Here is a 25,673-nt window from a genome sequence, read left to right on the forward strand (position 1 = left end):
ATTTGAAATGAAGAACAAATGATTATTAGATGTTTTCACTTACTAAGAAAAAAAAAGTTCTAATAAACAGTTTTATATCTATAAAAAAACTGAATATTTAGGGCTTTTGATCCAGTTCTTATAATCCAATTTAAAAAAAAAATCTAAATATTATATCTAAAATGGTCCGGCCCACATGAAATCGAGTTGACGTTTTTGCGGCCCGGGTTTGACACCCTTGGATTAGATTGATGTATATGTGTGCCTCAGGGTTTGAAAGGGTTAACAGGTTAGAAAAACAGCATTATTTTAGTGTTTAAAAAAAAAAAACAAGCTAGCTTGATGTGTCTGTGGGAAAAATTTGGGTTAGCATCTTGGAAAACTAGCATTACTGTAAGGTTTTTTGTTGTTTTTGTTTTAAATATTGAACCAGAAAAGGAGGAAAAGAAAGAAATGTTATTTCCCAGACTTTAGTCACGCGGGCAAAACCGTTCTTGAACCCGAACTTGCGATAAGCCACCCACCGCCGAGGGACGACGCGGAGGCAGGGACCTTGGGGACCGTGTCAACGTTTTCTGTGCCCGAGCGGGGACAAACGTTGCGCAAACATTGCTAAAGGCCAACGGCGGCCTTTCCAGATAGTCCCGTGTTGATCTAAGACCGAGAAGCCCAAGTCCGCTATCTCCCGTCCGATAGGCCGGCCAAGGTCTCGCTGACACGCGGCGCCAGAGCAAACACGGACACCTGAAGACATTGACCTTCGAACTTGTCCGGCGGCGGGAAGCCGCGGGGGGGTGGGGACGATGGGGGGGCCCGGAACGAATGGAGCGGAACCGTTGTTAGCGCTTTAGCGGGCGATAAAAAGGCACGCCGGCCAGCGCAGATGTGGGCCAGGGAGTCTTCAGATGTAGCGACAGATGGCGTTTGATTACGGAGCAGACGGTCGGCGTTGTACAAAGATGGCCGTCTCGGCCCGACCCGAGGAGGCGCGTCGTTAGCCTCCGGTGACGGCGAACGGCAGGTGGAGGATGAGGAAGAAGAAGAAGAAGAAGAAGAAGAAGGAGAAAAAGAAGTGAAACAGAAGGGAGTTTAAAAAAAAGAAAAGAGCATCAAAGGGGAGGAAAAAAAAAGAGTGAAAAGCGGACGGACAGGAACAAAAGGAAAAGAAAAGCCAACAGGCGTGGCGGCGGAAAGCGCCGTGAGGTCATGATGAGTCATCTGGAAAATGATGGCCGCAAGTCGTGGGAGGGGCTTGAAAAAAGGGGGGCATATGTTGGGGAAATTTGGGGGGCAAAAATCAAGTCAGGTTTTTAAATATCAGCCTTTTTTGTCCTGTCAAGGAAAGTGAAATATTATTGTGGGTCAGATTTAGACGTATTTTATTCAAAAGCATAGCATAGAAAATACATAATTTTTTTAAATTTAAAATTTCAACAAAAAAAGAACCAGACAGTATGCTCAACAAAATAACCATTTTTTGTCCTTTTTATTTCCATTTTTATTAATTTTTCCACATGCTTGATGTATTGTCGCACAAGTGCCAGACGCCTGCCCGCTAATGTTAGCGTTGGCTAGCACATTTTGAAAATATAATCCATGGGATGCTCAAAGGGTGAAATGTTCCGTACGTTATCGGGGTTTTCAAAAATGTCCGATCCGTTTTTGACTGGAGCTAAGCTAAGCTAATTTTGGTCTGTTTTTGACTGGAGCTATGCTAAGCTAATTGCCATCCGTTTTTGATTCGAGCTAAGCTAAGCAAATTTCCATCCGTTTTTGATTGGAGCTAAGCTAAGCTAATTTTGATCTGTTTTTGACTGGAGATAAGCTAATTTCCACCCGTTTTTGACTGGAGTTTTTAAAAATTAGCCCTTTTTTGTCCTATCAAGGAAAGTGAAATATTATTGTTGATAAGATTTAGACGCATTTTATTCAAAAGCATAGTGTAGAAAAGACATTATAATTTAAAAAAAAAAAAATTCCCCCCCCAAAAACCAGACAGTATGCTCAACAAAATAACCCTTTTTTGTCCTTTTTATTTCCATTTTTATTCATTTTTCCACAAGCTTGCATATATACTGCACATACATTCAGTTCATAGAGAGGGTGAAGGCACCAAAGGCGATTTGACTACCGCTTGTGTTTGTGCCAGGACCAAGCAATTAACAAGTGGTTCGATTGGGGGAGGCGGGGTTTATTAGAGGAATCAACACAAAACAGCTTCAAACTGGTTTGGGCTTTCTAGCCCACCCCTGGGAACACACACACACACAAACACACAAACATACACACACACTCACACACATTGACAAATTGAAAAATGTCCCTTTTAGCTGCCAAACCCTCCCCATATTTTTTTCCCAAATATCTCAATCCACTTTTAGGTAGGCTCCACCCACACCCCCCTCACTCCCCCCCCAAAAAAAAATCTACTTCATGAAATGCAGTACAGCCTTCCCAGCACGGAATAAATTAGGATAAATTAAACCAATAAATTACACACGACAGACAGCAATAACAGAAAATCAACCAAAAAAAAGCAGCCGTAACATGAGTTGTATTTTTGCGTGTCTTTAAAAAAAAAAGAAAATAATAATAATAATAATAATCAACACCACCGCTCCAATTGGAATTACTGCACTAGAATAATAACGTCATACAAAAAGCATCAACAAAACACTATTTACAAAACATATTGCTAAGTATACAAAGGCAGTATTTTTTATTTAAGTGGATATTTACAAAAAAAAAAAGAACAAAAAAATCCCTTTTCAAACGGGTCAGCGAACGGGTGCGAGGAAACCACGGCGACGCTTAATGAGAGTCGTTTACATGTCGGCGGGGGCCGGGGGGGCGGGGCTTGGCGTGTTGAGAATTGTGTCAGCGAGCGCTTCACAGGTTCTCATAATCGCTGTTTTTTTTCTCACGCCAAATGCAAAGCACGCTGCAAATTCCACCCCAAAAAAAACAAATAAAAAGAAATTGACTCTAATGTAGGCCCCGCCCCCCCACTGTGACTCCGCCTAGTTGTTTTCCACCCTCAATTTTAAAATGGAAATAAACAAATGCTGGTGCAATTTGAATAATCTGAGTAATTCTTTTTATTTATTTTTCCAACCTGTAGAAAAACTGTACAACTATTTATTTGATTTATTTACAGCAGCAACGTTATTTTCCTAATCCACCATTAGAAAAAAGAGAAACACAAAATCTAATGGCCCGTGCCAGATTTGGAGGACATTTTACATGCTAAATTATGAATCATTCACACAGGAGGTCCTAAACAATGCCATAATTTTGATTGCAAAGGCTTAAAATATGCTAAATTATGAATAATTAACAAGTGAGGTGCTCAAAAATGCCGTAAACTTGATTTAAAAAGGTTTGAAAATAGTACATAAGGCAAAAATGCATATTTTTGTATTGCAAATGGACCCTTTTTTACACTGTGGTTGATTTATTTCTTTATTTGTAACCTTATGCTCTATAATTCTATCATTTTATATTTCAGTGGGGTATTAGGTTAAATATATTCACTTTGGAGTGTCATTATTTTCATTTTATTTTGATTTTTAATCAATGTTCTGGCTAATGTTGGTTTGTACCGGCTAGCTAAAGTTGCTAAATTGGCAAACTTTGAAGATTTACTTTATTTACTGTAATATGGGCCAATCAATTTTATAAAGTAGTTACTTAGTCAACCCTGCTAGCTTAAAATTATGAGTTAAAAAAGAATTCTTGACTAGCATAGTCGTCAATAAGTTAGCTAACCGATGAGCTAGCTTTAGCACAGTGATTAAACGACTATCCTAGCATCACAAACACCCAATAAAAATGTCACGATTGTTCTCCAAGTGAACTTAATCAACAACGTACTAATTAATTCCCAATTATTAAGCAATACTTAGCAAAACATTTCATAACGCAAGAATTTCAAATGTCCTCCATTTCTAGAACGGGCCGCCTATGTAAATCTAGAATGAAAAATTCCCACCACAACGTATATATTTATATATTTCTATATTTCCTCTTGGATTTATACTGTACAATTCTTTAGGAAAAAGGAGCCTAAATGGGACGTGGTTTAAAAAAAGAGGGAAAAAAATGTGGCGGCCTTTGGCGAGAGGGCGTTTTCCTCCAAAGTATCTTTTCCTTTTCTCCTTTTCTTCTTTTGTCCGCGAGCGGCGCTTTGAGAAAAGCGTCTCTCAGATCTTAAGAAGAAGCAGATAATGAAGGGAGTTGCTACCCTTCCTTTTTGTCCGCCTTAGAAAAGTCGGCAGGTTAAGCGACCCGTCCGCCGTCTTTTGATGTATTGTCGTACAAGTGCCAGACGCCTGCCCGCTAATGTTAGCGTTGGCTAGCACATTTTGAAAATATAATCCACGGGATACTCAAAGGGTGAAATGTTCCGTACGTTATCAGGGTTTTCAGAGATGTCCCATTTTTTGACTGGAGCTAAGCTAAGATAAGATAATTTCGGTCCGTTTTTGACAGGAGCTATGCTAAGCTAATTTCCATCCGTTTTTGATTGGAGCTAAGCTAAGCAAATTTTGATCTGTTTTTTGACTGGAGCTAAGCAAAGCAAATTTTGATCCGTTTTCCACTGGAGCTAAGCTAATTTCCACCCGTTTTTGACTGGAGCTAAGCTATTTTTTTGTCGTTTTTGGGAAAAGGCACAACTGATGTCAGTTTGTAAAAGTGAGCAAAGCATAAAAGCATAATTCTGCCCTTTCAAAGTGCGAGTTTATGCCAGCAAATAAGAGACATTTGAGCAGTTTTATGGACATTTTCAATCTGGTGTGCTTCACTTTGTGTCACAAATGTCAAAATGTCAACGCCATTTTGGTAAACAAATGCTGCCGTTTTATGGAATTATTCATCTAGCTCTTGTCCCAAAACTTTTGACCCAATAAGTAGCCAAAACAACATCTATACTCCATCTTCAATAACTCAAATTTCCACTTCTCGTCTGCCCCATTAAACATAGCACAAATGTCGAAATGACATCCAAATCCATCAATTTTGCAAAAAAAAAGTGTGTTTAAAGAATCCCTTAACAACAGGCAGCCAATCAGAAAACACTTTTTCCCCGAGAGTCCGCCACCAATGCGCCTATCCAAAATCCAACCCCCAAAATACCAGCATGACACCGACTAATAAATTCCAAAATCAATGTATGCGTGTGAATGACCCCATCACAACAAGTACGATTACCCAAACTAAAACCACCTCCCCTTGTATTCCTCAGCGGCCCAAAGCACTCGAACAGAAGCATTCAGCTCGCCGACATCTCCACGTTGACCTCCGACCTCCCGTGGCCCCTCCCCCGAAGATCTGCATCCCTTCAACGCAGGTGAGTGCCAAAAAGCGGGTGTCCCAAACCCCCCTCATTTACCCCCACTACCATAACTGTCCTTCAATTTTACCGTAAATTCAAGTATGGTCTACTTTTGCCACGCCCCCCCCAAAAAAAACATGGCCCCACCCCAACACAATTTCCAGTGCGTCAAATCTAAAAAAAAAAAAAATTAATAGACAGCAAAATGAGAATCTCCCAGCATCTAAACTCCTTTTCCATACTCTTAATAGGAATAATTTATTATTTTTTTTAAAGGGGACAAACAAAAGTTCAAGTGGCAACCTTCAGCAAGCGGTGGTGACAATAAAATCATCATACACAACAGAAATAATCCAAAAATAATAATAATAATAATAATGTACACCCGATAGACACGATGCCCTACTTGCGGGGAGGAAAACACACTTCAAAACAGGGGTCAAAGGTCAGCATCTATTGGAAACCAGTCCAGACTCGCTCAAGTCCGGCCCGAGCTCCCAAATAGTCTTTGTGCCGCACGGTTTTTTAAAGGGGGGCCCCCGTTTCGGGGGGGTTTCAGTTCATCCAAACGGGACCCCCGATTTCCACCGTGATTCGGAATCTCCGCGGAATTGTTGCCTTCAATGCCACACGGGAAAAAAGGAAAAATGAGCTCCCCAAAAAAATTCAGTCAAGTGATTCAAATCAGTTCATCGGAAAGGAAAAGCAAGAACAAGCGTTAGATTTTTTTTGTTTGTTTGTTTTTGCGGCTAAGTCAAATCGGGAATGCTACGTCATCACTTTCATACGTTCACAAAATTTAAAAAAAAAAAAAAAAAAGAAGAAGAAGAAGGAAGAGTGGAAGGAAAGCGAGGGAAAAGGCGGAATGGGTTTTTTTTTTCGTTTGTTTTTTTTTTTTTTACTCGTGTAGAAGCTCCTGGAGGCAGTTGGGCGACTTGAAGATGTCGGGAACTTCGCTATCCAGCTTGCAGATGACTTTGTAGATGGCCTTCTTCCACGAAGGGTCCACGTCCTTGCCCGCCACGATGGCGTTGAAAAACTCGCGCAGCGTGATTTCCGCCACTTCCAGGAAGCGGTCGGGGACCTGCCAATCAAAAAAAAAAATCCCCACAAAGTCAAAAATCACCCTTTATCGGGCGGGCGTGCCCAAACCAAATCACGACAATGCTTAAATCCACTCTAAGTTTGCTTGCATTTATCATCTTCACCACTAGAGGGAGTTAGTCACGACATCGCCGTTATTTCCGATCAATAAAAGTCTTCAAAGGACTTCTTTTGAATGGATTATTAGCCAAAAGTAAGCAAAGGAGTGAACTCTCAGGGTCATATTTCATCTTTTTGACATATATGCTGATATGATCTGAGCATAGCATAAAAGCATAAATCTTGAGACTTCCTCAAAAGTGAATGGAGGAGATTTCCCCCCTGAGAAAAGACACTTTTTGTGACTTTTCTCACGGCCAGTTGAAGGGAATCGGACGGCTAGCATTGTCAATAGCAGGATATGAGTCCATTTGACGTCATTTTAGGTGCCCGGCCCCGGGCTTGGCCCCCCCGTGCCCCCCGTTTTAGCGTCCCTGACAGGAACCCTCAGCCACAGCACGCCTGGCAAGGCTCCGTCACACCTCCCCGCCAGCCAACACGCTGTCACACGCGGCCGCACCTCCTTGTGCCAAGGAGATGACACATCCTGTACGGCGATAGAGGCGACATATTGCGCACACCAATGCCCCGAGCCACACTTTGGCTCCGTCTCCTTCCTCCCGATGCCCCTCCCAACGTGACGGCCTTCAGGGGTCACCCGCTCCAATAGTGCTGACGCTTCCAAAGCCCACCTAAAAAAAATTCATTCCCAACTCCTTGACGACCATGGGCGTCCAAACCATTTCGCCCAGGAGTTTCAAAGCCATCGTTTGCGGTTACGGAAAGATTTTGAACTGTTCTACCAAGTCAAAACGCTGTCATAAACGACATCCTATTTTTTGCCATGGTGTGGCGAACACGTAAATATGAGATTGCGTCCCACCCTTTAACCAAATATGCCACCTCCAAGACTAGCCGTATCGTCTAGGGCAAGGGTGTCCGACTCGGGTTGGTTCGCGGGCCGCTTTAATGTCAACTTGACTTCACGTGGGGCGGACCATTTTAGATATAATATTTAGATTTTTTTAAATATAAATGGATTAAAAGAACTGGATTAAAAGCCCTGAATATTCCGTTTTTTTTATAGATCTAAAACAATGTTTATTTTAGCTTTTTTTATATATATTTGTAGATTTTACAAAATGATTTTTGAACTAAAAACACAGGAAAAAATGATTAAGAAATGACAATTATTGATTTAAAAGGGGGAAAATCAGGAAATGTAATATACATCTATACTCTTCATTTGAATTTGATCCTAAAACAGAAAGTCGGCACTCATCATTTACTTTCCCGGGCCACACAAAATGAGGCAGCGGGCCAGATTTGGCCCCCGGGCCACTACTTTGACACATGTGGTCTAGGGCACATATATGTATATTATATTTCCTGATTTTCCCCTTTTTAAATCAATAATTGAATTTTTTTATCCATTTTTTCTTTTGGTGTTTTTAGGTCATTTTGTAAAATCTAAAAATAAATATATAAAAATATTTTCGGTTTTCCACTTTAATATTGAATATAATTTTAAAAAAATGTTTCCATTTGAAATGAAAAACCAATTATTATGATGTAATAACTAAGAAAACTAAGAAAAAAAAGTTCAAATAAACAGTTATATATCTATAAAAAACTGAATATTTAGGGTTTTTAATCCAGTTCTTATAATCCAATAAAAAAAAATCTAAATATTATATCTAAAATGGTCCGGCCCACGTGAAATCGAGTTGACGTTGAAGCGGCCCGTGAACCAACCCGAGTCTGACACCCTTAGACTATGGACTTCCCCAATTTTAATATCAGATTACGCAATTGATCTGCACATGCTACCTCGCTAGAAGTAGCATTACAAGCTCACCTACCAACAACGACCCACAAAGAGGCTATTCCTCCACCACCATTGTGCACTCCTGGCGCGTATCTGACGCTATTACTCACGATTCCACATTTGAATCATTTCCCCTTGAAGTCTCCAAAGCACAAAATCAATTTTCTTCAAATCCAGCTCCTCAAAAGCAAACATCTCAAGAGCTCCTTCCTACTCATCTATTTTTACTCAAGTATCTGTACTTGAGTGCCATTTGTGTACTACTTTTCAACACAATACCATATCAACCTAGCACCCCAAACCCCCCCAAAGCCCCCCCCCCCAGTGTCCTGCAGATACTCATCAGTACTGTCGGGACACGGCAAGGTTAGTGGCCATTGAAACGCACACTTTTGCCGTCATGCCTGTTTGCACATAAACACACACGGGACGACAACCCCCCTCCGATCCCCCCGTCAGGTGATGAATGGAGGCTAGCGCGCCCGTTAGCTCGCGCGACTTGTGAATAAGAAGCCCCTCCCGACGCCACGTCTCGGTTTTTTTTGCGACCACCGCGACCGACGACCCCGCGCGCATTAGCCGGAATATTCCCGCCTGGAATTTCTCCTGACGTTTTGACTATAAAAGGACGGCAAAACGCTGACTGCGAGGAGAATGCAATGTCAAGGAGAAAAGGGTATTGGTATTTTAGATCCTCTTGACTAAGGGAGGTAGTGGCGTGGGGGGGGGCGGGGCTTAGGTAGGGACGATGGCGAAGACTCGGAGGACCCGGTGACATTTTGTTATTTCACTACAAGCCTTTGTTTTGGTGTGTAGGGAAGATTGGACTTTGGTTTTTTTGGCGTTGACGTCTATGGGCGTCAATGGCGGGCAAGTTTACGACAATGGAATTCACAGTATAAATTGATAAGATGTAATTTGATGATGAAAAAATGTGTCAGGTTAATTTCACAAAATAAGATCTTTTATAGAGGCAGTGATGCTTTTGTTTTGGCAACAGTTAGCAAAGGTCAAAAGGTCAATTTGGTCCAAAAATGGTGGAATTCACATTTTCAATAATAAAAAAAATGACTAAATGAAAATGTAAAAGACAGGAATATTAGGCTTACATTTTTTTATATATGAAAGGAAAAAAACCTTTAAAAAATGACATTTTGTCTTGTAAAACAATTAATAAAATAAATCAAAAAGTAGTGTTTTCAATAGTCATTTTTTTGGTTTTTTTCTTGAATTTTAATTCTAGATTGGAGTTTTTTTTGGCATTGACGTCTATGGGCGTCAATGGCGGGCAAGTTTGCCACAGTGGAATTCACACTATAAACTGATAAGATGTAAATTGACGATAAAAAAGTGTCAGGTTAATTTCACAAAATAAGATCTTTTATAAAGGCAGTGATGCTTTTGTTTTGGCAACAGTTAGCAAAGGTCAAAAGGTCAATTTGGTCAAAAAATGGTGGATTTCGCATTTTAAATACATATAAAAAAATTAATAAATGAAAATGTAAAAAACAGGAATATTAGGCTTAATTTTTTATCTATGAAAGAAAAAAAATCCTTTAAAAATGTCTTTAAAAAAAGACTGTCTTCTAAAACAGTTAATCAAAAAGTAGTTTTCAATCATCATTTTTTTGGTTCTTTTCTTGAATTTTAGTTCTATCAATCCAAATTTTCTCACTTCAATTTGATCATTTTTTAAAATATAACCAGACCAGCCATCGACATAAACTTTCCCCCAATGAAAACCCCCTTGAAAATCCCCCTTCCCTGCGCCCATTTAACCCCCTTAACCGTTTGTTTGCAAGCTTCTTCGCGACCCCCCTCCGTCCCCCCCCCCCCCCCCCCCCCCCCCCCCCCCCCACCACCACCCCTCTCTCGGGTCAGCTGTTGGGCCTTTGTTCCAGAAGCATTGTGGGGGATTATCCGGCGCGGCCGCTGATTCGCCGCGCCGTCCGCTAAATGGGGCCAATCGCGTGGCCGACAATCCTTCTTCATCCATATTTCATCAGGCTTTTGAACAAGTTGTGGGCAAGCAAATCCCAAAATGAAAGGACAGACATGTAGAAATTGGGGTTTTTGCAAAGCAGGTACAAAGTCCCTTTTTGTCCTCGCGCTTGCCGTCGTCCAAAGTATTTTGGTGTCGCCGGCCTGTCCTTGAAAAGCTAATCTTATCAGGTTACAAAGCAAGAAATGCAAACGGCAAACATGTCGCTTTTGCCAAACCGTGCGCTACGACAGACGTCGCCGTCTGTAAATGGCGCAAATGTCAATATCATTTTCTGCTCTCGTCCAAGTCCAAGAAGTCCATGCTTGCATTTGCCCCCCACCCTGTGATTGATTAGCGATCGTGAAATATAGGCATTTGGTGCCTGGATCACTGAAGTAGTAGTCCAATCTAACCAATTCAAAAACTCAACCAATTGACCAAAGCATGTACTACTTCTACTACTACTGTTACTACCACTACTACTATGACTACTTTTACTACTACTACTGTTACTACCACTACTACTATGACTACTTTTACTACTACTACTGTTACTACAACTACTACTATGACTACTTTTACTACTACTACTGTTACTACCACTAGTACTATGACTACTTTTACTACTACTACTACTGTTACTACTACTACTGCTACTACTGCTACTACTGCTACTACTGCTACTACTACTACTACTACTACTACTACTACTATGACTACTTTTACTACTACTACTACTGTTACTACTACTATTACTACATGTACTACTGTTACTATTACTACATGTACTGCTGTTATTATTACTACTTGTACTACTGTTACTATGACTACTTTTACTACTATGACTACTTTTACTACTACTACTACTACTTCTACTACTACTACTACTTCTACTACTACTACTACTATTACTACTACTACTACTTTTACTACTACTACTACTTTTACTACTATGACTACTTTTACTACTACGACTACTTTTACCACTACTACTGCTACTACTACTTTTCCCACTACTTTTACTACTGCTAGTAAAAACAAAACAAAACAAAACAAAAAAAACAACTCGTCGACAAGTCGTACGACGTCACAAAACCATGTTTCTGCATGCTGCTTAAATGAATTGAAATCTAGGAGAAAGACGGACGGCTAAGGTGGACGCCAATAGAAAAGGAGCGGGCCGTCCGTTAATCACTCCCGTTCACTAGTCCACCCGGCCCCCCGGCCCCCCCTCGTGACAGGTTGCTTTGAGACACAAGGATAAGCTCTTTTTCAGAGAGGGGGAATCGGATTTCCTGCTTTTTGATGAGATAATAAAATATGACGGCGGACAATGGGACGGCTTGCCGGGGAGCTGGCGGCGCCCCGTCTTAAGACCGCTTAGACAAATGTTTTCCAAAAAGGGGCCCCGGGGCCTTGAGAATGGGGCTACTGTTACCAGCGCCTGAGAAATCCAGGGTGACTCAGGCAGGCTCGCCTGTTTGTTTGCTTGCCCGAACCGACGTGTCCGTCCCCCCCCAGCTTTTTTGGCAACAGTCAGTTCGGGGGGGGGGAGATGTATTGCGCCTTCTATTTGCACAACGTTGGCCAAACAAGACGAGACCCTGGAAGATAAGGCCACGTTGGGATGCCTGTTTGCGTAGCGCCTAGCCTTGAAGGATGGAACACGGCCACTCGGGTTAATTCCTAAACTTCGCTCCTCTTTTTAGAAGGGAAGCCGGCGTGTCCCCGAACCGCTACGCCGCCCTACGCCGTCCCTCCGTCCCTCCGTCCTTGAGTCAAAGCAGAAGTTCCCCTCTCTCCCACAGTCGTCCCCTTCTGCCCGCCGTATCTGTTCCGATCAATAATCTACAAAGGCCTCGATAAGTCCTTGGCCCGCGTTGTCGCTTTCGGACAAACACGAGCCGTCCCCCCCCGCCGCCGCCGCCCCATCTTTCTGGCCCCCGTCGCGCCGATAAGAGTCCAACGAAAGCGCTCCGTCCTTGTTTGGACTCTAAGATTGCCACATTGCCCCGTCGTAAGATTCCGTGGGGTTCCTTGACGGAAAGTCTGGGGACAGGAAAGGGGCCTTAAAGCTGAGCAAACACGGACGGCGAGCGATAGCCTTGCCGATGTCACCTTAGCCGCCCGCTCTCAAGGTGTCGCGAGTCAATGGCGAGCGATGCGAGGTCAAAGCTCCGCCTCCCATTTCGCTCCTCGCTCTTCTCACCGAAACTCTTAATTTTTATGACGTTAGCACCTCGTTCCTACTCTCAACCATTATAAAAACACTTCCCGCAGTTTCTAGATTCATTTAATTATTTTAAAAATATATCTTTATGATTTATCTTTGACAATAATGGAAATTGGACCTGCTATTGACTCCTGCCAAATAACGATGACCTTTAGGCTAACTGCATCGTCAATATCTGTATCAATCTATATATAAGTATCTATCTACTCTTAAAGAAAATGACCCCTCCCCCCAAAAAACTTTTAAGCCAATGACAAATGAATGTGACTATCTGAAATCCAATCGCTAATCTACGCTAGCGTGAGTGTTTATTAATGTAAAGACTAAAAAATACAATGCTAATTGTTGTAGATGTCCAAAAGGGAGAATAAGATGGACAAGAGTATGACAGGGCAACATTATAACTCATTAACTTGTGTATAACTAGTGTAAAACCATGGAGGGTGACTGACACATTTTAATGTATTGGCTAACACTGATGGACGGCGATGGGCATCCAAGTGGGAGGACAGGAAAGACTAGGGGCTAACACAAGGGTGTCAGACTCGGGTTGGTTCGCGGGCTGCATTAACGGTTTCATGTGGGCCAGACCATTTTAGATATAATATTTAGATTTTTTTAATAAATGGATTAAAAGAACTGAATTAAAAGCCCTGAATGTTCAGTTTTTTTATAGATATAAAACTGTTTTTTTTGGACTTTTTTTTCTTAGTAAGGGAAAACATTTAATAATCATTTGTTTTTCATTTCAAACGGAAACATTTAAAAAAAAAATTATATTCATTATTAAAGTGGAAAACCGAAAATGTTTATATATTTATTTTTAGATTTTACTTTTTGACCTAAAAACAATGTTTATTTTAGCTTTTTTTAAATCTATTTTTAGATTTTACAAAATGATTTTTGAACTAAAAACACAGAAAAAATGGATTAAAAAATGACAATTATTGATTTAAAAGGGGAAAAATCAGGAAATTGAATATACATCTATACTCTTCATTTGAATTTGATCCTAAAACAGAAAGTCGGCACTCATCATTTACTTTCTCGGACCGCACAAAATGATGCGGCTGGCCAGATTTGGCCCCCGGGCCATCACTTTGACACCTGTGGTCTAACAGGTCTAACGCTAACGACAGCTATAGGCGTCCAAGCGGGAGGCTGGGAAAGAGTGCGGTATGACCTCCGACCTTTCAACTCGTTCCCCGCCGCCATTGACGGCCATAGACTTCCGATCCATTTGGACTCTTTGAGGCTGGTGGCGAATAATCAAAGAGTCAAAGACTTAATGACATGCGCCTCAAATAAGAGGCGGAGTCACCGAGTCAGGGGGAGGCGTCCCTAGAGGTCAGCAAGCCAGGGGAGAAAGGAACGAGGGAGTCTGGAAGATGGGAAGAGGACATCTGGAGAGGAGGAGAGGGAGTTGGAGAAAGAATAGACGGGCGGGTGGGACGAAGGGCGGTCCGGGGGGGACGGGGGGTGTCGGGGTAAAAACAATAAATGATGGCAGGCCGGGAGGAAGAAGATTGGAGGAGGACCAGGAAAGAAAAGAGGAATCAGGAATCATGCATGCAATTGGGGGTGAATGGGGGAGGAAGGGGGGGGGGGACCACTTGGACACATCTGCAGCTCGGATGCACGCCCTGGTCATTTTGGCATCGGGCCCTTCGCCACGCTTCATTAGTCCAGCAGCGCACGGGAGGGATGGATGGGGGGGGGAGTTTGGGGGCCCCCCGAAAATGCTTCAGAAATAATGACATAATCAGCAGCTGTGCCACGCAGCAAGGTGACCAAGGAAGGATGGCAGGAGGGATGCTGGGTAGAGTGCCGTTTAGCCGTTTAGCCGTTAGCCGCTACATAGGCAAATATGGCGATTTGTGCACACACACAAACACACACCCGGTGTGACACCCCGCGGTGGAGAAAAGAGCTGTCAGGACCCCTCAAGTGGGGCGGGGGGGTCCCCAATTGCCCGAGGCCATTCGGCGAGAAGCAGATGATGCCGTTCGCTATTCTTTGACGCCCCTAAATAAAATAATTCAAAGGCTGAGTAGGGGAAAATAAATTAAATATATATTTCTATTCTGTTTTTGGAACGTGCCAACATTCAAACAGGAATTTGACTTTAAAATGGTGTAACATTTTCACTTTTTAAATGCCATCTATTAAGAATAGGATGCTAATCCTAAACCAGTCTGGCTGCAATTTTAGTTCATAAATCATTAATAATTCGTTTTGTTTATTTTTTCCTGCATGTTGAAAAATTATCATTTCTTTACATCTAAAACAATAAAATATTGAATAATTTTTTGAATTTTTTATTTTTGCTTAAGGTCCAATTATCTCCCAATCAAAAATCTTTATAACTCACTGACTATCAACTCCACACAGCTCGCTAACCCTTTCAAAACAATTGAACTCCTTCCCTGCCATTGACGCCGATACACACCCGAACCATTTGAACTCATGACTAACATTCCCCTTATTTTCCCACCAAGATTTTCATTTTTTTTTTATCTCCCGCCCCTTTCCCAAGGTGAGCCATCGCCCACGGGGGACGCGTTAGCCGCATTTAAAGTATACGTATATACATCCCGAAACGCGTATGCCGGCGGCATATTGGATTGCTTTTATTTTGGGAAGCTCTGTACTTAAATCTATAGCGCTTTCTTATTCATCTCCCAAGGTTTTATTTCTTTTTTTTTTGTCTTCCCAAGCGCTACACGTCTGCCGATGCTATATATGTTAGCGTCGATACGTCTTTCGGTCCTCCCCCGCGACCTTTTCACCCTCCATTCTACGAGGTCAAACTCGGGTCAAAGGCGCACGCCCCCTTTTGCGCGCACCCCGGCCTTGCTCCGTGACCCCATGCGCACACACGCACACCTCTTCGAGGCGGAGCGGCGGCGAAGAAAACGGGCGTGGGGACAAATGGAGCCTGGAGAGGGAGGGACGGCGAGGGGGGAGGAGAGAGGTGAAGCGCACAATGCACCGGGGCACGGCGGTTGGACGGACGGCATCTGGTCTGGACTCGCCCGTAATGGATGGAGGGGATTGGGGGGACAGGTGCAGGAAGTTGGGCAAAAAAATGGCGGGGGAGGTCCAAACGCGTTGGACGTCGGGCGCCGTCAATGGCGCTCAAATTTAACGATTCGTATTCATTGTGGTCTTTGGAAGGGAATGAGTTAAATTGTACAAATGTGGAGGTGCCATTAGAGAGCGTAGACCTAATTCAACGTTTTTGACCTTTGATCTCACGAAATGTAATCGCCTTTTCCCTTTTATATTGCAAGCGTTAGCATGACCTTTGTATCATTTTTTTAATGCATTTTTTTCCAGCTAATTCAGTACTTTTAAGCCACAGGAAATGTTTTACCAACTTTTTTGTAGTTTAGCTGCAACTTATGTAAGTTAAAAATGGTAATTTATGACGTTAGCAGGTGCTTATTTTGTGCTGGCTATTTTACTCCCACTTAAAAAAAATTGTCTCCCCAAAAATGTAAATTTTACTCCAATACAACTTTTTTTTTTCACTAACTGGCAACAGCTAATATTTTTTTTAGCAAACTATAGCTAAAAATCGTAATATATAACATTAGCAGGTGCTTATTTTGTGCTGGCTATTTTACTCCCACTTCAACTTTTTTGTTCTTGGCAAAACGTCTCCCCAAAATGCAAATTTTACTCCAGTACGACTTGCAAATTTTGTTTTTTTTTCACCCTAACTGGCAACATCTTATATTTTCTAGCAAACCATAGCTAAAAACTGTCATATATTACATTAACAGATGCTTATTTTGTGCTCACTATTGAACTCCTACTTCCTCATATCTTTATCCTTTCCAAAACTTCCCCTCCCCAAAAATGCAAATTTTCCTCCCGTGCGTCTTTTAAACATATCTACGCGACTTACAGTCCGAAAAACGTTATATAAGCGGTCCCACCTTACGCAAAAAAAATAAAAAATAAACAGCCCGCCCCCCAACGAATGACTTTTCTCAAAAGGTGAACAAAAGAGGAAGGAGTGAAAGTCGAAACCTGGCTGCGTCTCACCACTTTTGCCGGTATCGCCCTGTCTCAAAGAGATCATAGTAGCTTCCTCTTTTAAACAACACACACACACACATTTGTGTGTGTGCGTATTGCGTGTGCGATTGAGGAAACTTGGCCCGCATCGGCCCACGGAAATTTGAGAGTTTCCCAGAGCCATCATAAAACTGTCTTTTTATCAGACCCCCCACCCCACCTCATTCAGCCCCTCCTAGCCATTACCGGGTCACACACACACACGCATACACACACACGCATTTCCGTCTCATGAAAGATGATGTGTGTTGTCATTGGGGGGTTCAAACGCGACGGGAAAGGAGGGAAAAAAGGGGGGACGGCGGGCTTGAAAGCGCCGCCCGCTCAAAGTCGAGGCTTTCGCCGTCGTCGGAGGGCCGCGCTTTGATGGCGGCGGGCGGACGGAGCCGACGAGACGGCGTAGAAGAAAGGGGAGGAGGAGGGTGGGGGGGGGGGAGGCGAGTAGGTAATTAACGGCGAGCTCTTTTAATTAGCGGCTAGTGTTCATTGTGCCAGAAGGAATGTGACAATTATGCCATTAAAACTTTCCTAATAGGAGGAGAAGGCGAGGCGGGGGGGGGGGGGGGGGGGGGGGAAGACATGCGAGAGGAGGAAGGGGAGGATGAAAGAATGAAAGCGGAGAGAAGGACGGAAGGAAGCGGATGGATGGATGGACGGGAGGACGGGGAGGGAGGACGGATGGATATGAAAGGAGAAGAGGAAACAATCGCCACAAAAGACAAGCTGGGAGGGAAGATGGGGTGCGTATTAGGCCAACACAGTGACAGAGCAGATTAGCATCAAACAAGAAAGGCTACGTGGACGTGCCTGACTGTGTATGTGTGTGTGTGTGTGCGCATGTGTGTGTGTGTGAGAATGTGTGTGTCCACTACTGAAACAGAGGACATATTCATTCCAAAGACGCCACCAAGGTGGATGAGACTTTGATGGGGTGCACTCCGCCAGGCCATACGATGATTAGAGAGCGCGTCAATGTCATCATAAACGCCATCCCAGTCATTTAAAAAAAAAACAACAACAACGGGGTATCGGAAGGCATCGTACGGTGCAAACTTGTAGTGCGTAAAATAAAACAAATGTTTGGGGAAGGACGACTAAACAAAAAAGGGGTCAGAAGACGCCACGGGGCATAAACGCGCTGTCAATAAAATACAACAATAAATACCCATAGCGATTTATACTACAAAAAACAAACAAACCTCTGATAAAACTCCATGTAAAAATAAAAAGGAATCAAAATGTCTGTCATAAGTCACTACAAGGCACAAAAACTGTTCATAAAAAATCAATCAGAACACTAGAACTACTCCCATAAGCAAAAATAATACCAAATAAATTCCAAAATGACTTAGCCACGCCCCCAAAATAAATATATCTAATCATTAACTGTCCATTTAATTAAAAAAAAAATGTATACCACTTTTTAGTACCACTTGATGCATTGTTAACAAGTTTAATGTCAATTCCAAATGAAAAAGTATAAAATTGTTGTATAATATTCCAATATATCAGGAAGACGTGGCTTTCGAGCTGCATGCGGCTCTCATATTTTGTGGCTTTTTCCCCTCGGTTCATGTTTCTTTTATTTTTACTCCCTCTTAAAACACACTCCAATTCATCACCAAATCAAAAAGTATATTTAATATTTTATCCCGCTTCCGTTTCCTGATATAAACGGACCCCGTTTCAACCCGCTTTTTTTCCGCCCCGAACGATGACAAAAAGTAAACTTGCTGGTGTTTGTGTTTGAATATGCGTAGGTTCCCGTTTCAAGTGGGGAGGAACAGATAAAGGAGAAAAGGGGAGCTCATCCACCCCCCAAAAAGATGAAAAATATGGAAAACCAAAAAAAATGGACAAAACAACCCGGGGGGCATCCCGATCCAAACATCTAGTCATCGCCGTCCATCTCTACGTTTCCTCTCTGACTCACAGGTAAGAAAAAAAAACACTTAAGAGCATAAGACGCGGCGTTGCTAACAAAACACACAAACGTACACGCGCGAGTCCCACACAAAACCCACGCTCGTGGCGGCAAAAACATACAAACAACACCCACGCGGGCAACAAAAGGCCACGCAAAAGATGGCGAGGCTCTCTCGCCGGAATTTGCATGGCTGGGCAAAAAAAAAAAAGAATCCCCGCCGTTCGCCCCTTAATCAGCCAACACCTGAGCGTAAAAAAGGCCTTAATATGCAAAAACGGCGCCCCCTTTGGACGCGTACAAACGACGTAATCACCTGTCGTCGCGCTTTCTTGCAAATGTTCACATTTATGTATGCAAATGGCGGAAAGACGTTCCGCTTTTTGGTTGGTTTTCAAGTTGTCCGGTGATGTGATGCATGTTTTTTTAATGGATTTAATGGGGAAAGTTGGTTTGCCTGATTTTGCAAGTCTTTGAGGTTGTCTTTGTGTTTCAAAGAGAGCTAATTTTCAGCAATTTTCAGCAGTTTTCAGCAGTTTTCAGCAGTTTTCAGCATTTTTCAGCATTTTTTAACATTTGTTTGTCAAAATTTGTAATATGGTGGAATTGATACCTGCTTTGTCTGATTTTGCGACTCTTTGAGGTTTTCTTTGTGTTTCAAAGAGAGGCCTGTTTAGAGCATTTTTCGGCATTTTTCAGCAGTTTTCAGCAGTTTTCAGCATTTTTTAACATTTGTTTGTCAAAATTTGTAATATGGTGGAATTGATACCTGCTTTGTCTGATTTTGCGAGTCTTTGTGTTTCAAAGAGAGGCTAGTTTAGAGCATTTTTCGGCATTTTTCAGCATTTCTCAGCAATTTCCAGCAGTTTTCAGCAATTTTCAGCAGTTTTTAACATTTGTTTGTCAAAATTTATAATATTGAAGTCTCCCAACACTTGCGTTAAATGAGTTGACATTAGCAGTACTCAATATTTTCACCCCCTCACGACCAATCCTCCAAATAAAACCAGGAAGTCGGCCATTTTGGGGCCAACTCCCGTCCCGGACGGGAAGCGACCACACCAAACAGATGGCCATGTTCCCCCCTCACCCCCCTTCCCCTACAAACATCGCCCACAAAGTACCCACACGGAAGCCGTCCATTCACCAAACGCATCCCTCCTCCAATTTCCACCATGCTGGGACGTCACCCGCACGATCCCACCCACCCACCAACCCGTCCGAGTGCTTCTGCCAGCCCCCGAACCTTTCAAAAAGCGTCCCCTCGGAGGCCCGAAGATGGAAAGCGTTTGCGCGTCCCCGGCGGACGAATAACGCGGGCGAGAGAGAGAAACAAGCACTTGGCGTGCGAGCGCTAGCGCTGCAAAAACTCCCAGCGCTCGCAAGGGCACTTCTATCCACTACGTCACCCCCCAACCCCCCCCCCAAAAACCCACCTCCACTCTCCCCCGACTCCCTCCCTTCAATGCGCTTTCTTTTGTCTCTCAGCTCTCACCCCTCCATCGCCTATCTATCCATCTCCCCCCCCCTCCGGCCCCCCCAGCTAAAACAGTAGGACGCTTAACCTTGATAGCGCGCTAACCCCGCCCCCTTTCAAAGTGACACATACACGGCGGAGAAATGCTTTGCCAGCACGCTCGGTCCGGTCCAAGGGACGGCCGTACCCTTCGAGGTGAACGGGACGCCGCCGGGAAATGCGGCGACAACAAAAACCATGGCGAGGGCGCCGTAAGGGGGGGGTCGTTGAAGGCGGAGCTTAAAAGGGGAAGCGTACGTGGCGGCCAAAAAGGTGAAGTTCACGGCGAGAAAAACTGGAAGACGCGGCAGCGAGGACGGGGAAGTGGTCCGCGTCTCAAAGGCCGGCAAACAAAAGATGGGGAAGAAAGCGAAAGCGAGCGACGCGGTCGAGTCGCTAGTTCGACTTTTCTTCCTCATTTGAGTTCCTTACGTAGGCCTCGTAAAAAAAACATGGCAGCCAGGCACGTCCGTTTCTCCATTTTTTTTTTGTTCAGATTTTATGAAGTGATGTTTATCTTTGGGAGGGACGTCCCGATCGCGTGCGTATTTTTGCGAGTCGCCTGATTTGGCGCATCAGTTCGATAACCATGTAAGTAGGGGGGAAAAACTACTATATATTTTGTCTAACTAATTTGAATAGAGTTATTATTAATAAAACTGTATAAAATGAAGTTGAATCAAGCAGAAAAAAACTCAAAAATCCATTTTTTCAGTTGTGCAGTACCAAAATAAGTTCGATAATTCATTTTCTCAACCACTTATCCACACAAGGGTCACAGGGGGTGCTGGAGCCTATCCCAGCTAGGCTTGAATAGGTAGCCAGCCAATCGCAGGGCACGAGGAGACGAAGGACAACCCAACATAGCTTAGGTTAGGCAACTTGGAGTGTTTAACTAGCTAGCTTAGCATTTTTTGGGGGGGGGGAGTGGGGGAGGAAACCGGAGTACCCGGAGAAAACCCACGCAAGCCCGGGGAGAGCATGCATAGTCCACACAGTGAGAATCGAACCCATGAGCTGAGAACGGCGAGGCCCAGGCGCTAAGCAACCACGCTTACCTCAAAGTCGTTGGCCTTGTTGTAGTGCATGTTGAGGGCTCGGAAGAGCTCGCAATCGCGGCTGACGCTGAGGTCCTCCACGCCGGCGGCGCCGTCGTTGATGGCCTGCCGGGCAAACTTCTCCATTTGGATGTAGTAGAACTCGCGGAAGTTGCTGAACCATTTGATCAGCTGCGAGGTGATGCAACGGTTAAACTGGAAAACGTAGAAGAAGAAACGTTAGAAAGTTCACGTTGAGTCTAGATTCTTTATCCCCTGCCAAGAATCACTTGGAAATTAGGGTTGCCCTTTTAAAAAAAAATTGCGCATCGTTATTTTGCATGTAAGGACATAAATTAGAGAATAGTTGTCATTTAAGAGACTCAAAAAGTTTAATTTGGACCACTTTAAAAATATATATATATAAATATACAGAGTCATTTTGGTATTCCACGATTATGTTCATTCATTGGATTGGATAACTTTATTCATCCCGTATTCAGGAAATTTCGTTGCCACAGTAGCAAGAGGGTGATAATGCAGAAATAGGAATGGCAGTTTAGACAGAATTCATTAATTGAAAATATAAAATATAAAAAATACAAAAAAAATCAATTAATTGTGAGGCGACCACGTCCAAGTAGAACCTCAACCCGTGACAAAAATGGCGGTGCGAGACGTCCAATCCAAAAAAATACGTCACACTTGAGTACGTCTTACATTTTTTTGGCGGAACTAATTCATCCTAACGAAGCATCATCCCTTAAAATAATAGTAAAAATCGCGAGCCACGGACGAACTATGCTAATAATGCTAACATATTCACAGTCATTTAGGGATAACTATTCCTTAAAAAAACATAAGCTGTCGATAATGCACACCAAAAACGCGCCTTATAGTCCGTATAATGCATTTTTGACGTTTTTCATCTCTCTCGGCGACCTGTCACGTCTCCGCTGAGACGAGACGCCGGGATGAAAGCCCCCCGTCAGAGAGGTACGGGGAGCAAAAAAAAGAAAAAAAATCGCCCGAGCTAATAGAGACATTTAAGCGAGACGGCAAGACAAGCCAGCGCGTCGGTCTTCCCCGGTGGGAAAAAAAGACCGCCACCCCGCCATCCCGCCATCCCGGCCCCCCCTTTCTCGCCCATAGGGAGAGGCCAGCGGACGTCGGCGAGGGTTCGCCGGGCGAAGGCATAATTGAGCAGAAAAACGATTAAGTCATCATCTGAAGCGCCCCGGCCCGCGGGGGGCTCAAACAAGTACTTAACCCCGTTCGCCAATTACACCCCGATTCTCCTCCCCTCTCTCTCCGAAGCTCCCGGGCAGGAAGAAAGGAGAAGAAAAAAGAGCGAGGGGGGCGGGGCCGAGAGAGGGGGGCCGCCACCATAAGCCGCGGCCAAGACCGCCGCTATCTGATCCCGATTCAATAGGCCCGAGTAAACCTATTAAGAGCTTCGGCGGGTACCATTTTTTTATTTTTTTTTGTGAAAATATACTTGGCTAAAAAAAGCCAGGCGCTTAGATAAGATAGACTCGACACATTTTGGCGTTCGGGCGCTAAAAGACCAGTCTCCGAAGGCGAGATTGGGATCGGGAGGGAAATAATCCGGGGAAGTTTAGCGCCGGTGCTAATCGGAATTTTGGGTTTGGAGAGGGCGGAGTCTGTTTGTGTTTGCTGTTTTTTTTAAAGGACGGATTTGTTGACTTTTTTTAATGCAGAAAAAAAGATAAACTTTGGTGTGGTAATATTAATTATTGGGTAATGTGTTAAAATATGCGGCGTTAGGACTTTAATTTTGTGGTACTATAGTTTTTTTCTCATTTTATTACAATTTTATCTTGTAATATTGATGTATGACTTTATTCTTGTGATATTATGAGTTTTTTTCTTCTGAAATTGCGCCTTTTTTCTCATCGTGTGACTCATATTATGAAATTTCTCATACTATTACAATGTATGACTTTATTCTCGTAATATTGTGACTTTTTCTAATCATATTTCGACATATGACTTGTTTCATCGTATTGAGACTTTTTTCTTATAGTATTATAAACTGACTTCATTTTTTTTCTTCTAATATGGCAACATTTTTTCTCATTATGACACTTTATTTACAGAATATTGTCATTTTTTTCTCATCAATTGACTTGATTCTCATATTCAAACTATTTCCTTTCAATATTTGGACTGTTTTTCCTCATAGTATCACAACATATGACTTTAATTTTCATATTATGACTTTTATTCCAACAAACTGACATTTTTTCTCATTAAGACACATTTAATTACGGAATATTGTCATTTTTTCTCATCAATTGACTTGATTCTCATATTCAAACTTTTTCCTTTCAATATTAAGACTGTTTTTTTCTCATAGTATCACAACATATGACTTTATTTTTCATATTATGACTTTTATTCTAACAAACTGACTTTTTTCTCATTATGACAAGTTTATTTACAGAATATTGTCAATTTTTCCTCATCAATTGACTTGATTCTCATATTCAAACTTTTTCCCTTCAATATTGTGACTGTTTTTCTCATAGTATCACAACATATGACTTTAATTTTCATATTATGACTTTTATTCTAACATAGTGACATTTCTTCTTATAACATTATGACATATGACATTCTTCTCATCATATTGCGCCTTGGCTTGATTCTCATATTATTACAATTGATCTCATTTTAATCTCATAATCCTGTTTTTCTTTGCGCGTCTCGGTCGTAAAATAACTTTTTAAAGTGGATTTTTTTTCTGGGGGCGGGGCAAAAGGCTAAAACAGACGAGGGGGGCGCTAAAGACGGGGGAGTGGAGCCGACCCACGGTCGGGCGACTTAGTTTTGGGGCGAGGGCGGCGGTCCTAAAGTGCACGGCGAGCAGAAAGCGCGGCGGGTCAGCGGCATCGCACAATGGCGGCGGGGGGTTCGGAACGTGAGCAGTCAGCAAGCCGGCCGGGGTCGTGACACGGACGCCGCCGCGTCAAACAAACAAACCACTGACACTTGCAAATATTCGCTGGGTTGGAAGGGGGCGCTTAAGCGCGCCCACAATGGCCGCCGTGCTTGGATTGAATTGAATTGAATTGACTTGATCGCCAGTAGACGTCGCTTTAAAGTGGCAAGGTGGCAGAAAAAGTTGAATGAATTGATACTGATATTGCAATTTTGGATTTTTCCATTTTTCACTTTGTTATAAATTGAAGAACCCCATAGATCACAGGTGTCAAAGTGGCGGCCCGGGGGCCAAATCTGGCCCGCCGCATCATTTTGTGCGGCCCGGGAAAGTAAATGATGAGTGCCTTGTGACTTTCTGTTTTAGGATCAAATTAAAATGAAGAGTATAGATGTATATTACATTTCCTGATTTTCCCCCTTTTAAATCAATAATTGTAATTTTTTAATCCATTTTTTCTGTGTTTTAAGTTCAAAAATCATTTTGTAAAATCTAAAAATATATTTAAAAAAGCTAAAACAAACATTGTTTTAGATCTATAAAAAACTGAATATTCAGGGCTTTTAATCCAGTTCTTTTAATCCATTTATACAAAAAAATCTAAAAATTATATCTAAAAATGGTCCGGCCCACATTTTTTAAAATTGGATTATAACAACTGGATCAAAAGCCCTAAATATTCCATTTTTTATAGATATAAAACTGTTTATTTGAACTTTTTTTTTTCTTAGTAAGGGAAAACATCTAATAATCATTTGTTTTTCATTTCAAAAGTAAACAATTTTTAAAAAATTATATTCAATATTAAAGTGGAAAACCGAAAATATTTTTATATATTTATTTTTTGATTTGACAAAATGCTTTTTGACCTAAAAAAACCAAAAGATAAAAAAATGATTAAAAAAATTCAGTTATTGATTCAAAAAGGGGAAATCAGGAAATATAATATACATATAGTATAATCTTCATTTGAATTGGATCCTAAAACAGAAAGTTGGCACTCATGATTTACTTTCTCGGGCCGCACAAAATGATGCGGCGGGCCAGATTTGGCCCCCGGGCCGACACTTTGCCACCAGTGCGTTAGCCAATCAGATTTATTTTTATTTTATCACAATCTAGCCATTTTTCCTTTTATTTTTGCTTTCTGAAACTAGATCGCCTCGGCTTAGTCCAAATACAGCTTCGAGTAAAGGAACTACTCGAGTGTGTTCTATTCTAAATGTGCGGGTGTGTGTGCGGGTGTGTGTGTGTACCTTCTATCTGCTGCTGTTAGCATTAAGCGTTGACCTTTCACAGGCTCTTGAGTGTGAGTGTGAGAAACACACTCCCGCTCATCTGCCTCTTAGCTAGCCGCACACACACCCACGCAGTCACCCACGCAAACTACACACCCGTATAGGTTGCAGCTCGCGTGACCCCTGCCAAGACCGATTAAGATGTGCTTCTTTGAGCCCCTTCCTTCCCTTCAAATCCCCCCCAAAAGTCTGGTTCTTAGCGGGGACGGACAGCTAGCGTCTTCCGTCTATGATTGAAAAGTGCGGGTTGTGAGAGAGGGGAAGTTTCGGGAAGGACGAGGCGAATTGGTTGTATCATTTGTGTTTTATGGCGGAGGTTTTGCATTTTCGGGGTGCGCTCGGTTA

General features: G+C 42.6%; 2 protein-coding genes across 3 annotated transcripts in view; one reads left to right on the plus strand and one right to left on the minus strand.

The window, feature by feature from the left end:
• Nucleotides 1–2,538: 2,538 nt before the first annotated feature.
• The window catches only part of LOC144064294 (uncharacterized), a 97,743-nt gene continuing 74,608 nt past the window's right edge, over nt 2,539–25,673 (plus strand). Inside the window, exons 1-2 of the transcript XR_013296756.1 lie at nt 2,539–5,329; nt 18,349–18,523. The gene's annotated coding sequence lies outside the window, so the exon portion shown is untranslated. The remainder of the gene's footprint in view (nt 5,330–18,348; nt 18,524–25,673) is intronic.
• The window catches only part of prox1a (prospero homeobox 1a), a 30,826-nt gene continuing 10,696 nt past the window's right edge, over nt 5,544–25,673 (minus strand). For both annotated transcript variants that reach the window (XM_077586699.1, XM_077586700.1), the window contains exons 4-5: nt 21,087–21,281; nt 5,544–6,398 (exon numbers count right to left, since the gene is read on the minus strand). In XM_077586699.1, the coding sequence (XP_077442825.1) occupies nt 6,213–6,398; nt 21,087–21,281 (381 nt within the window). In that variant the 3' untranslated portion in view covers nt 5,544–6,212. The remainder of the gene's footprint in view (nt 6,399–21,086; nt 21,282–25,673) is intronic.

Source organism: Stigmatopora argus, chromosome 19, assembly GCF_051989625.1.
Source record: "Stigmatopora argus isolate UIUO_Sarg chromosome 19, RoL_Sarg_1.0, whole genome shotgun sequence".
Lineage (NCBI taxonomy): Eukaryota > Metazoa > Chordata > Actinopteri > Syngnathiformes > Syngnathidae > Stigmatopora > Stigmatopora argus.